This window comes from Chelon labrosus (assembly GCF_963514085.1).
Source record: "Chelon labrosus genome assembly, chromosome: 1".
Taxonomy (NCBI): Eukaryota; Metazoa; Chordata; class Actinopteri; order Mugiliformes; family Mugilidae; genus Chelon; species Chelon labrosus.
The window spans coordinates 6,724,391-6,739,065 of NC_140337.1; the positions used below are offsets into that span (position 1 = coordinate 6,724,391).

The window sequence follows — 14,675 nt, forward strand, 5'->3', positions numbered from 1 at the left end:
CCGTTTGAGCTGAGGGTGATGATGATCATCATCAACATTTTTCATGTTCCATCTACAGTAGTAGATGACTTGGTTGAAGAGCTACACTACCTGCTGAGTACTGTGTCTGGGTGAAGAGAAGAGCTTTTAATGTTAATAAATTTGTTGAATCAACAAGCTGGTCTGATTGTTTGCATCATTGAAATATTGTTGAATGGACAATAGAAAAATTAATTGGATATTAATCATAAAAATACATAAATCTAATGTATTTTGATTGAATTTAAGCTTAATTAATATGTATTTCAAACACATACACAGTATTCATCTTGAATAGGTAACCTAATTACTATGTAATTCAAACAAATATACTTAATGTATTCTGAATACATAATCTGATTAATATGCATTTAAATTCAATAAATTATATTAATACTGAATACATAAACCTGGTGAATATGCATTTCAAATGAATAGGCTTTATTACACTGATGCGTATGCATCATGTAAAGTTTATTAGATAGGTTTATGTTCAAAATATTAAAAAAATTAAATGGAACTTTGTCATGTAATTATTTTACATAAATCTTAAAAGTTAGGGTTAAATATTTCTGTGAGTGTACAAAGTGCAGTAATACAGTCACTTTAACTGTATCAGGTAAGACCTGACATTTTATCAATAGAATGAGTTCATAATCACTGGTCATATTTGCATGTCAATAATGTGAACAGTTTTATATTTAATTTATCTAGATGCAAACTTAGAATACTGTAAGTCTTGAAAGTTTGACAAGGACCTTTGTATTTTTCCTCATCCATCACTCACCGATTACTACGTGTTGCTGTAAAATAACAGATGTTGCAGATAAAACTCCCACATTTTCCGCAGAGGCCTTCAATGACGTCCAACCTCAATCAAAACACCTCTTAATATGATCATTATGATGCCACTGCTATAGAAACCATCAAGACGTTGCAATGTAGACAGGTATCTCATATAGCAAGATGAATTTCATTACTAAAGCAAGAAACTCACTTAGAACAATTCAGTGAGTCTCCTCTCACTCTCACTGCAGTGAGTCAAATCCAGCAGATCCAGCAGGAGCATCAATGTCGACCCAACAAAATGACGAAAATATGAATAAAAGGTAGTCAGCCGAGAGGCTTTGCTAGCCCTGATGGCCCACCATATATATAATGTATTTCTTTATATCAGATAGACCCAGGGCCACATTGACAGTAGAACCAGCAAACATACCAGTAGGAGGCAGAGTGACACTGAACTGCTCTGTGAAGACCTCTGCTGGATGGAAATATAAGTGGTTCAGACGTACCACAGAGACCGCTGAAGTTCGATTAAAAAAAAATGATGAAGAAAACAGAGTTATCAGTGTATCACAAGGAGGAATCTACCGGTGCAGAGGAGGAAGAGGAGAACCAGTTTATTACACCATTCACAGTGATCCAGTCACCATTGAGACAATCAGTGAGTTGAGTTATTTAGTTTGAAATATTCATGATTTCATGATTATTATTTCATGTTTCTATTTGTGTTCCAACTGTTCATATCTGGTGGAAACAGTTTCCAGCAAGGTTGTTTTAACACAACAACCCAACTGGCCTCAGATATTCAGAGGTGAGAAGATCACTCTGACATGTGAGGTCCAGGGAGGTGAAGACACTGAGTGGAAGTATGAATGGAGAACACCCTGGTCATCTATACACTGGACAAACAATAAATACTGGACTTTCACTGCTTATGTGCTGAAGAGTGGAAAATACACGTGTAAGGGTAGACGCAGAGATGACTCATATTCTTCAACAGAGTGGAGTAAAGCCATCACATTGTCAGTATCTGGTAAGGCATATACTTACATACAGTTTATTGTGTGTATCGTCCCACACACATTAAATTGCGTGCAATGTGCATTACTTTACAACTTTCGTGAAAGAGTGATTTACACCTGATGCTATTATGGGGCTATTTTTCCTTTAAATACGGAACCTACATTAAATAAATTAAAACATAAGTAAAACTCAAAGAAAAAAGCCTACGATGTTTGAAATTATGCCATCTGTAATGAACAAACACATTGGCTTTTGAACAACCCTCAAATCAACAGTTTTTTGCGATGTAAAAAAAAAAAAAAAAAAAAAAAAACTGGTTGCAATGTACCAGGGGTGTGCCCATTATTAGACAAAAGCAAACATGTTCTGATATGATTTTATTTGTTTGGGGGTTTTTTTACATTAAAAAAAAACTGCTGATTTAACAGTCATGGTGACAACTTCACCAAAGGTCCTACGGTAACAGAGAGGAGGCTGCACATAGACAAATTGATGGTGAATTTCATTGTCAAAGTTATTAGACCTTTAACTGCTATACATGGAAAAGGCTTCGGAGATGTATGGCATTGTTGTTGTTTTTTTTTTTTATCCTGATTACATTATCCTATGCTACAACAGGCTGTGAAGTAGGCTGCTATTAAACGCTATTGATGGTGCCGATTTTCTATAAGCTAAACATCTGCAGCATTGATATAAGCTCATGTGTTTAGGTTCAGTTCTGTTGTGTTCTATTAGTTGACATTGTTGCTGTTGTGGTACAGCGTGTTTTTTGACCTTGATGTCAGTTAATGCACCATGGAAGAGACGCAAGTTATGGTAGAGCTGAGAGTTTGCTGAGTGAGAGCTGCACATTAGAAGTGTCAGACTGACAGTGTTTATGGTGTTGGTGTAGGCTTCGGCTGACAGTAGCCCGTGTTCAAACTTTACTTACCGTAGCTTCCTTTGTGTGACACGCTAAAATATGCATTCAGGTCAAGAATATAGATTTCATTGTTGCAAAACATTACTTTCTACTGGGTTTGTATGTGTAATGTCATTGACTAGTCAACGTTCACCACATTTTAATTGACTTTGAAAAATCAGAAGTCATTCAGCTCCTACTATTTATAATGAATGGTCGGCAAAGAACTGTCTGGAGAAATAACATACAGTATCTTCTGCTGCAAGACAAAAATATTACACTACTATCATGCTGGGATGTACCAGTGTCCAAATTTGATGTCATTTTCTATTAGATAAAACATTCAGGTACTTATTAAAGTGTTATGGGTGGTTCATATCAGTTTGATGTTAAACAACTGCAAGTCGCATCCTATTACAACAGTCATGAGCTTTATTTAGTGAAAACTATGTAACAGAAGATTAATAATTCCAACTTTGCATGATAACATTGTTGCATGTCACCTACCATAAATACTATAACTAATTTTCATTCTGATAAAATCTCTTTCAACAGTTGAACCCCGACCTGTCCTCTCTGTGTCTCCATCATGGCTGAGTCCTGGAGCCTCAGTAACTCTGAGCTGTGAGCTTGAACATCCATCTGCAGGATGGAGGTTTTACTGGTATAAAGCTGTTCCTGATCTATCACACAAGTATCCATCTTACAACTATGAGCTGCTTCCTGGTAGCATCAATGGAACTGAACAAGATTCCTACATCATTGATGGACAGACACACACAGCAGGATATGTGTGTAGAGCTGGAAGAGGAGACCCAGTGTTTTACACTAATTACAGTCGACCTCAGTTTGTCTGGTCTGGAGGTCAGTTTCTATGTTTGTTATATTTTGTTCATCACATTAGGTGTGCCAATATCGCCCCCTGTAGTTTTTTGAATGATCTTTCCTCGTTGGAAAAGAACTGTTTTACTGTTTTTACATCGTGAACAAGTTGAGACATGATTTTTATAAATAGCCAATAAATGCATAAGAAGGATTCATTCCATAGTTATTGTTAGTTATAAATTTTGATCATCCATCTTGGTTTGTTTTCAGATTTGGATTCAGCAGAGTCTCTCTCAATGAATCCTGACAGAGTGCAGCACTTCACCTCTGACTCTGTCTCTATGAGCTGTGAGAGAAACTCTACTGAGTGGAGAGTGATGAGCTTCCCTGAGGACCGCTACCTGTCCTGTTCTGACTGGAAGAGAATGACAGAATTCACATGTAAATTATCCAGATACCAGTCTAATAATGCAGTGTACTGGTGTGAGTCTGGATCAGGAGAGTTCAGCAATGCAGTCAACATCACTGGACAGAGTGAGTTTTAATCACATGTTACGGTCATCACCCTGCATCTGCTGATCTCTACATTAAATGTCATGTTGTTTGACTGTTTTCCAGCTGATGATATTATCCTGGTGAGCCCTGTCCATCCTGTGACTGAGGGAGATTCTGTTACTCTTGGCTGCAAGTTGAAGACACAAAATGTTCTTTATAATGTGTTTTTCTATCAAAATGACAAACTCATCCAAAGTGATACCAGAGGGGAGCTGAATATCTCTGCAGTGTCAAAGTCAGATGAAGGCTTCTACAAGTGTCAGTCCTCAGGAAAACAATCACCACAGAGTTGGATGGCTGTAACATGTGAGTTAGTTTTCAGATTGTTTTTAATAGTAGCAGTCGTCATATGAAAAGGCCATTTCTTAAGCTGATTTATGCTCACATTTAATTTAAACTCATTATTAATTACAGCAGTGTCCAGTTCTGAAAGCTCTAAAGATCCATCTGTAGTTCCATTGATCGTTGGACTGGTTTGTGGAATTTTACTGATTATTCTCCTGCTGCTGCTTCTTTGTTGCTACACAAAAACAAAGGGTGAGCTACTTTAAATTCTGATGTTATGAGAGAAAAGCCTCCGTAGCTTCCTTTGAAATGAAGAGCATTTTGCAGATTAAACAGTGTCATATTTGTATTTGTCTCTTTTCCAGATGCATGCAGTAACAGGTTGGTCCAACACTCTTGTCTCATTTTGATCCTAATAACAATACTTTCCATGTTCCTTATTAAACTCCTTCATGCTTTAGTCTCACTCAGTCTCTGAACATCAATCAAGGCTCTGCTACACAGCAAACAGTGAACCAGAATGAAACTCAAGTTTGCTGCTCTCTTCTCCATGGTCAGCCTTTCCAATGATTCTTTTCATAACTATTTCTAACGCCCACTTTGACTTTTTCAAAGCAAAGCTGAAGTGACTCATTGGATGTTGTCTTGATTTTCTCTGACCTGTAGCTGATGTTTCTGTCTATGAATCAATCAGAGGCTCTGGAAACACAGGAAGTGGTACAGTATAAACTTTGATTCATGTGGAGCTGTCAGACATTAGATTATTATCAGTGACTGATCTAAATTCATGGAACATTATGATTTCAGGGGAACCAGACCATGAATACATCAATATTACACCTAATCTTCAACTTCAAGGTGAGCATTGAGTAAACAAAAGTATTATCCAAACAACAGTCATAATTTAGAAGTTGTTATTGTGCATACCATACTCTGATAGTAAAGCGTGTGTGTGTGTTATTAAATTTTCTGATGCTGTCGCGTTAACAGGGAGACATGATGAGACAGAGGAGAGCTCTGACTACACTGTAGTCACTGCAGTCTCTACAGTAATGTGAATCCTGAATCAGTCAAAGGTAACAATGTTCAAACTACAGCCACTGGATTAGTAGTGATCAAATCACATTTACAGTAAACACATGTGTCATGTCATTGTAAGAAAATCTAATCAAACAAATTGTACTTTATTTGATTTACAGACTGAATTCATTTTCATGAAGTTGTTTCTAATTACATTGATTCTGTTGCTACTGTAGCGCCATAATAAAGTGACCATGTAAAAGTTTCCATAAACATGCATCTATAATCAGAGAAGAACAACTATGATGTCAACTTTCCCTGTATTTTTTTTAATAGCACCCTCACTTCTTCAGTTGCATTATTTCTTTGTTTTTCAGTTTCATAATATTGTCTTATGCTTCTTCATACTTATAGTCTTATTCTTTCAGGTCCATTAAAAGAAGTGCATCATCTGCAAAACAAGAGAGCCATGGACAGAATGAGCAAGTCATCCATTAGACAGAGTCATTTCTGCAGTTTTGTTGAACATCATATAAAAGGATTTCATGATCTGGATGAATTATTAGATTAGATTACGTTAGATTCCACTTCATTGTCATTGCATATAATACAGATATATAGTCAACGAAATGCAGTTTGGCATCTGACCAGTAGTGGAAATATCAAAAAGTGCAAAATGAGCCCTATAGTAGGGAACAAGCAATGACTATTGTACAGATTATGACTATTGTTCTAGTAACATACTGTGTATTATGCATTGTACTCTTTATTTCTTTCTTTCTTTTCTCCTCAGTACCTTAACTCATTAAAGTGAATTCAATGTTTAAATGACTGAATCATTGTTGAGTTTCCTGGAAGTGTTTTTGGTATCCATCAATGTGTGTCTCTTGTGCTGCTTTTGCTGCATTCTTACTGTCCTTTCTACTTGTAGTGCTTTTGTTGTGTGCAGCACTGCCACCATGTGTCACAATGAACAGTCTATGGTCACAGTCAGCAGCAACAAGCTCAGCTGAAGACCGGAAGACTTTTGTTAGAGCACATTGTTTTCTGACCTGTAGGTGTCTCCATGAGCAGAAAGAATGGAGTTACTAACTGTCCATTCTGCTACAGGCTTATTTCTATCTACTAATAAACAATGACCAATCAATCAATGTCCTCTTATATTGTCTTGTATTTTCTTATAGTGCTTTAATATACTTATATTATATTATATTACCACTATTTCTTTATGTATTCTTATATAGCCTGACTTCATATATTGTCTTATATTTCCTTATACTGTCTTTAATATTCTTGTGTTGCCTTATATTTTCGTATGTTCTTATATTACTTTATTTCCTGTAATGTTCAAATTTTCTTATACGGTCTTGAATATTCTCTTATTGCCCTTTACATTCTTATAATGTATATACTTTATATATCGACAAACGTTAAAAAAAAAACTTAAAATATTTCACTCCATGTAGTACTACTGTGTATGATAAAATGTTTTCATTTTCTGTCAGTTTACTCGTATGTGATGAGGAATCAATCTTCATTTCAGAGCTGATTTCACTCCTCTACTATGGACATGCTCAAGGTGAATATACAACTTCCTTTCTTTCTTGTTTGTGACTTTAATGCATTTTCTACTTTAAATTTTCATCTTTATTTAGAATTTGATTTGATTTTTGATTTGATAACTTTTATTTTGAACATGTTAGTGAAAATAGGTGAGAAAGGCCAGAGATCAACCAAAATGTTTTAAAAAGGAAGTTTACTGACTGACCTAAATAGGTCATGGCACCCGTCTGCTTACTTTGTGGGTGTCCATCTATTCCAGTTAAGATGTTAATGAGCAATGAAATCTTCTGGAACAAAACATTTGATTATATATTATTTCACATGTGACTGGAAATGATTGTTCTGGTATCTATGAATCTGTGTTTATTGTTCAGCTTTTGCTTCCTTCTTACTGTCCTCTCCATGTTGCACTTCTGTGTTTGGAAACATTGCCACATTCCCCATCCTATCGATACAATCAGCAGCAACAACCTCCGTTACACTTTTAGCTGCTTCTCTTTTGCCCTCCTGCAACAAAGCTCTGGTGATAGTACTATGTTAAGATGTTTGTATCTCATGTGTTGTTAGGGAAAATAAAGCAATTAATTCCTACCAGGTAGGCCTATATCTACTATATGATGAAATAGTTTCTTAAAATGAGTTATGATTTAGAAGCATGTGCCAACTTAGTTGGTATTTTGCAGCAGGTCTGCAGGAAGTGTTGAAGTATTCTGTGGTCAAACACGATGCTGTTGCGTGGGACTTGTTACAGACAGAAGGAAGTTGTGATGGACTAATCAGACAGAAAAAGGCATTAGAAGAAAACAAATAATCTCAAACTGGTAGTGTCTCTCAGTCAGATTAACAGAGTGTCAGTGCTGGATGTGAGGATGGGACATACTTTTCTGTCTGTGCTGTTGTTGACCTGTGAGTACCAGAGACCTTTCACCAACTATTTAGCTTCGTACATGTAGGCAGGATGTTGGCAGTTAACATGTTTTAGTTCTGGAGCCAAGAACTAGTTAAATCATCACAGAGGCGAAGATTTGCTGTTGTTGCAGTTGTTGTCATTGTTCCATTGTGATTAATGTCTTAAATTTCAACGTCCATTTTAGTGTTAAGTGCGCTCCTCTGCTGTGGACATGCTCAAGGTAACTGCTCTAAAACCTCTTTCACTTACTTAATTTATTCATGGTACATCTATTCACTCGGGTTGAGTCTTCATCTGCTTTATCTCTTTCAGTCACATCCTCTTTCTGTGTTTCTGTCAGTGTTTTCACTGTTTAAATCTTAGTATCCACACAGATTGTGCAATACAATAAGAGTGGTTGTATTCATATTGTTTACCCAACAGTGTTAAACATACAGCATATTTGTTTGTTTCAAGATGCTGTGCTGACTACTGACCCCTACTGGACCACTTTGTTCACTGGAGAGTCTGTTACCTTCAAATGTGACATGAAGGAAGGAGGAGACACTGACTGGGATTATAAAATCAACAGGAGTGATCAACAAGTTCTCTCTAACAACACACACAAAGTCTACACATTAAATCCTCTTTCTACAGGTGACAGTGGGGAATATCAGTGCTGTGGTCGCCACAGGAGATCAAATGATACAAAGTGTAGTAATACTGTCACTTTGACTGTATCAGGTAAGATGCAGGTAGAATGAGTTCATAATCACTGGTCTATAACTGCAATTTTATATTTAATTTAATTTGATGAAAACTTAGAATACTATGAATCCTGTGTGTTACACGGGCCTATGTATTTTTCCTCATATGTTACTCATCAAATAAACGGTGGCTTTACTCCACTCTGTTGAATGTGCTAAAACGTTCACGGACTTAGGTCCTCAGATACAATCAAACCCAAATGCAATTACTGCATGTGTAACCTTTGCTATAAAATAACACTGCAGATACAACTATGTTAAATAAAAAACATGGATTCATATGTGTTTGCTTTATTTAACAGATAGACCCAGGGCCACACTGACAGCAGGGACAACAACCATACCAGTAGGAGGCAAAGTGACACTGAACTGCTCTGTGAAGACCTCTGCTGGATGGAAATATGAGTGGTTCAGACGTACCACAGACACCTCTGAAGTTCAAGTCAGAAGAAATGATGGAGAAAACAGAGTTATCAGTGTATCACAAGGAGGAATCTACCGGTGCAGAGGAGGAAGAGGAGAACCAGTTTACTACACTGATCAGTGTGATCCAGTCACCATTGAGATAACCTGTGAGTTCAGTTATTTAGTTTGAAATATTATTAGAATATCGTTAGAATTAGTGATGAAACCTACAATGTTCAGTTTTCTCTGTTGATTTCATGTTTCTATTTGTGTTCCAACTCTTCATATCTGGTGGAAACAGTTTCCAACAAGGCTGTTTTAACACGACAACCCAACTGGCCTCAGATATTCAGAGGTGAGAAGATCACTCTGACATGTGAGGTCCAGGGAGGTGAAGACACTGAGTGGAAGTATGAATGGAGACCACTCAGGTCATTTATAGACTGGACATACAATAAATACTGGACTTTCACTGCTTTTGAGTCCAGCAGTGGAGACTACATGTGTAAGAGTAGACACAGAGATGACTCATATTCTTCAACAGAGTGGAGTAAAGCCATCACATTGTCAGTATCTGGTAAGTCATACATTAACATACAGTTTGTTGTGTGTATCATCACATTAAACTGTGTGCAATGTGCGTTACTTTACAACTAGTGAAAGAGTGACTTGCACCTGATCGGCAGTGTATGATCAACAATGTGGCCTGATAGCAGCTGTGCTCTAAAATGAATCTTCTGCTGGGCTAAAGATGACAGTGTTGTGTTGTTGTTCAACCACCTTGATCAGAATAAATGTTACAATAATTACAGTATAATGAGGCTATTGTTGCTTCACTAGTGAATTTATGCCATCTGCAATGAACAAGCACACTGGCTTTAGAACAGCCCCCTTGAACAATCCCTTGTAAAAATTGTTACAATGAACCAGGGATGTGTCCTTCTAATTTGACAAAAGAGAACAAGTTCTGATATGATTTTATTTATTCCCGTTATTCACATTATTCATCCCTACTGTATACCTGTTTGCACTATGTGCCTTAAATTGTCCCCCGGGATAAATAAAGTTCTGAATCTGAATCTATTTATGTGCATGGCCAGCAAAGAACTCTCTGGAGAAATAACACACAGTATCTTCTGCTGCAAGAGAAAAATGTTACACTGCTATCATGCTGGAATGTACCCGTGTCATTTTTGAAGAACTAATTTGCTTTTAATTTTGAAATTTCATAATTCTTAAAACAAATTTCATGTCATTTCTTTTTTATAAATGTTGTGATTAGGTGAAACATACAGGTACTTATGAAAACACTGCAAGTCGCATCCTATTACAACAGTCATGAGCTTTATTTAGTGAAAACTACGTAACAGTAGATTAATAATTCCAATTTTGCAAGATAAAATTGTTCCATGTAACCTACCATAAACACTGTAACTAATTTTCATTCTGATAAAATCTCTTTCAACAGATGAACCCCGACCTGTCCTCTCTGTGTCTCCATCATGGCTGAGTCCTGGAGCCTCAGTAACTCTGAGCTGTGAGCTTGAACATCCATCTGCAGGATGGAGGTTTTACTGGTATAAAGCTGTTCCTGATCTATCACACAAGTATCCATCTTACAACTATGAGCTGCTTCCTGGTAGCATCAATGGAACTGAACAAGATTCCTACATCATTGATGGACAGACACACACAGCAGGATATGTGTGTAGAGCTGGAAGAGGAGACCCAGTGTTTTACACTGATTCCAGTCAACCTCAGTTTGTCTGGTCTGGAGGTCAGTTTCTGTGTTTGTTATATTTTGTTCCCTTTTAACCTGCATCATTTACATTAGGTGTGGATTTCCATGATGTCTTTTGTTTTCTGCACAGTATTTGTACTGACAAACAATATTGTCCCCAGCAGTTTTTGAAATATTTTGCCTCATTGGAAAAGAACAGTTTTACTGTTATTACATCATAAACAAGTTGAGATATGATTTTTATAAATCGCCATTAAAGAAGGATTCATTCCATAGTTATAATTAGTTATAAATTTTGACTTCATCATGGTTCATTTGTCAGATTTCCATTCAGCAGCGTCTCTCTCAGTGAATCCTGACAGAGTCCAGCACTTCACCTCTGACTCTGTCTCTCTGAGCTGTGAGGGAAACTCTACTGAGTGGAGAGTGAGGAGGTTTACTGATGATGGCTTCCTGTCACACTGTTCTACCTGGGGGACAATGACTGGATCAACATGTAATGTTTATTGGTTACGGGACAGTAATGCAGTGTACTGGTGTGAGTCTGGATCAGCTTTCAGCAACGCAGTCAACATCACTGGACTGAGTGAGTTTTAATCACATGTTACTGTCATCACCCTGCATCTGCTGATCTCTACATTAAATGTCATGTTGTTTGACTGTTTTCCAGTTGATGATATTATCCTGGTGAGCCCTGTCCATCCTGTGACTGAAGGAGATTCTGTTACTCTTGGCTGCAAGCTGAAGACACAAAATGTTCTTTCTAATGTGTTTTTCTACCAAAATGACAAACTCATCCAAAGTGATACCAGAGGGGAGCTGATCATCCCTGCAGTGTCAAAGTCAGATGAAGGCTTCTACGAGTGTCAGTCCTCAGGAAAACAATCAGCACAGAGTTGGATGGCTGTAACATGTGAGGAATCTGTTCAGTTATTATTGATAGTACAAGGGATCTGTGGAAATTGTGCTGATGTCATTTTTTACATGCACCATTTAAGTGAATCTCATAATTTATTTCCAGCAGTGTCCAGGTCTGAAAGCTCTTCATTTCTTGTTCCATTGATCGTTGGACTGGTTTGTGGAATTTCACTGATTCTTCTTCTGCTGCTGTTGTGTCTCTACAAACAGTCAAAGGGTGAGAACATTTCCTCCTGATATTAGATTGATTATAGTCTAATGATCAACATCACTGATGTAATCTGATTACTCTATGAGTACTGTGAAAGCAATAGAATTAGTTTAAATTCATGTCTCTTTTCACAGATTCCTGCTTTATCAGGTTGGTCCAACACTCCTCTGTCTCATTTTCATCGTACTAGAATTACTTTCAGTGATTCTTATTAAATCTACTGTATTCAAATGTTTTGCTTTCACCAGGTCTCAGAGCACAAATCAGAGCTCTGCTACAGACCACATGATCAACCAGGATGAAGGTCAACAGAGTGAATATGCTTCTCCTCTCCACGGTCAGCCTTAACCCTGACTTTTGTTTCTGACAAATCTTTAATGACAACAGTTCCATTTTTCTTGTGATCTGATCTGAACCATTACATAACTCACATCATGATATTAAATCCAACCTTAGCTTGATTTTACTCTGTAGGTGATGCTTGTCTCTATGAATCAATCAAAGGCCCTGAAGACACTGAAAATGGTACAGTATGTTCAGTAGTGAGGAAAGATAAGAAGTGAACCCTTTAGGATTATTTTCATTTATGTCTCAGTCTTTCTTGTTTTTTTGAAGACCTTCATTCATCAGACAATCTGTGGAATAACCTGAAAAGATTCGTTTACACCAGAAATCCCTAGAATATGGCTAGTTCTCCTGTAACTCATATTTAACATGAATCAGTTTTAAATACTAGAATGAGATGATTTTCTGTAAATGACTGAAGTTCAAACATGTCACTATATTTCAGATGAATCCAGGGATGTCACATATTCTTTGATTGAGCTTAAAAACATCACTAAGAAGGGTGAGTATTTTATGTAGACACAACCACATACAAGATATAGAACAAACAGTAGCTGAGACACTTTTCTAGACCAGTAGCATCTAAATAACAGATAATATCATCTGATCCTTTTAACAGAGAAGAAACAGAAACCAGAGGAGAGCTGTGTTTACTCTGCTGTGAAGATTGGTTCATCTGCAGGTATGATTCATTCCAACAGTCCTGACTAGACAATGATCCTTCTTCTGTGTTGTACAGTTGAAACCTGAAGTGTTCCTTTTGTTTCAGATGACGGTCTGATGTATGAACAGGTTCCAAGAGAGACAAAGGTGAGTCAAGTCTCCGTCCACCTGCAGCAGTGATAACCTAATGTAGATTATATTGTCTTTTCTCACACGTTGCCTCGTATTTCTTTTAGTAAAATATGTTTCTTTTACTTTTTAGTGAAGGAAACTGTATGTATTGGTGACCTTTAACTGAGGTGCTATTTTAAATAATCTCTCTCTTTTTTCACCGGAAAGTCAGCTCCTGTAGCAGCTGATGAAACATTTTATTCTGAAATCAACCCAGGAACATCTCATGGTAAGTATAAAATACATTTATAGAAATAGATTTCTGTTGTGCTCAGACTACAGGAGTTTTGGTCTGATTCCATCCTCCTGGTAAATGAAGGATAAATCCTGTTAAGACCTCACTTGCTAACGAGGTTTGGCCCAGATTATCTGGTAACGTGAGGGTTCACAAATCTAATTATAAGCTTCCTGAACTGCTGCAAACCCATTAAGCCTCAATAATATCAAACATGTTTGATATCTAGGATTTAAGAACAAATTAGGAGTTATTTTTTTTCCTGATACAACCTGTAAACTGGGCAAGGTGTTAAAACTCCTGCAGTCTGACCCCAGATGTTTGAATGGGTCGCAAAGTTAAATAAATTGTCATAAATCTGAGTGGGATATTTATTTTTTTCATTCCCTTTCAGGTCAATAAAGAGATCTCTATCAACAAATGCATCTTTTTATTCTATTGTACTTGCTCTTTCAACTAGCAACTGTCACTTTAGGGGAGAAACAGCAACAAAACAATTTCCTTGAAGGATTAATAGAGTATTCTGATTCTGATTCTGATTCTGAAAACCATCTGACTAGTTCATAAAGTAAAGCTACATGCAGGGACAGCAGATAATGTAAGACATATGTGCTTTAATATCAGCATCTTTTTCAGTTATTTGTGGTCTGTTATCAAACAGCATTCTGTTACATGTACAATAAGAGAAGCTAACTTTTGGTGAGAAGAACTGATAGTATGAGAAGACTTTTATGTTTACCTGAGCTCATTAATTATATTGTAAAAAGTCTGGCTTTTTTAAATGTTACGCATCAATAAAATTTTTTCGTCAGTAGTGTTTTCATTGTGTTAATGCGATGGTCTTCATACAGTTTAATGGAGTTTTAATCAAACACAAACTCTGAATGAGGGCACAGGGACATATTGTGAGTACAGATGCACTCATGCTTTTATTTTGAAAGGCAATGGCACAGCTCTCACTCCCGTCACATCTGGCTCCACTTGAGCAGCAGGTCACGGACTGAAAGTTTCATTCATTCATTCATCTTCTGTAACCACTTATCCTGTGAAGGGTCGCAGGTGGGTTGGAGCCTATCCTAGCTGTCATCGGGATAGAGGCGGGGTACACCCTGGACAGGTCGCCAGTCTATTGCAGGGCTAACACAGAGAGTCAGACAACCATTCACACTCACATGCACACCTCCAGCCAATTTAGATCACTGGGTGGTACTTAGGAAGTTGACAAAAATATGACAACAGTACTCCCTGCTGGCAGGATGGGAGAACAGCACAAGACAAAAGCAATTTCACACACAATACAGCATACGCCGATCAGGCATAACATTATGACCACCTTCCTAATATTGTCTAGGTC

General features: G+C 37.2%; 2 protein-coding genes across 2 annotated transcripts in view; one reads left to right on the forward strand and one right to left on the reverse strand.

Annotated features, from left to right (window-relative positions):
* The window catches only part of LOC311486542 (Fc receptor-like protein 5), a gene marked incomplete at its 3' end in the record, with an annotated part of 59,391 nt that overhangs the window by 17,730 nt on the left and 26,986 nt on the right, over positions 1-14,675 (reverse strand). The window lies entirely within an intron of this gene.
* On the forward strand, positions 1,177-9,929 carry LOC311493174 (leukocyte immunoglobulin-like receptor subfamily B member 1; the record flags this gene model as incomplete). The annotated part of the gene is made up of 4 exons (XM_084551735.1): positions 1,177-1,465; positions 1,562-1,837; positions 8,935-9,204; positions 9,339-9,929. The coding sequence occupies 4 exons, from the start codon at positions 1,177-1,179 to the stop codon at positions 9,692-9,694; spliced, it is 1,191 nt and encodes a 396-aa protein (XP_084407861.1). The 3' UTR covers positions 9,695-9,929.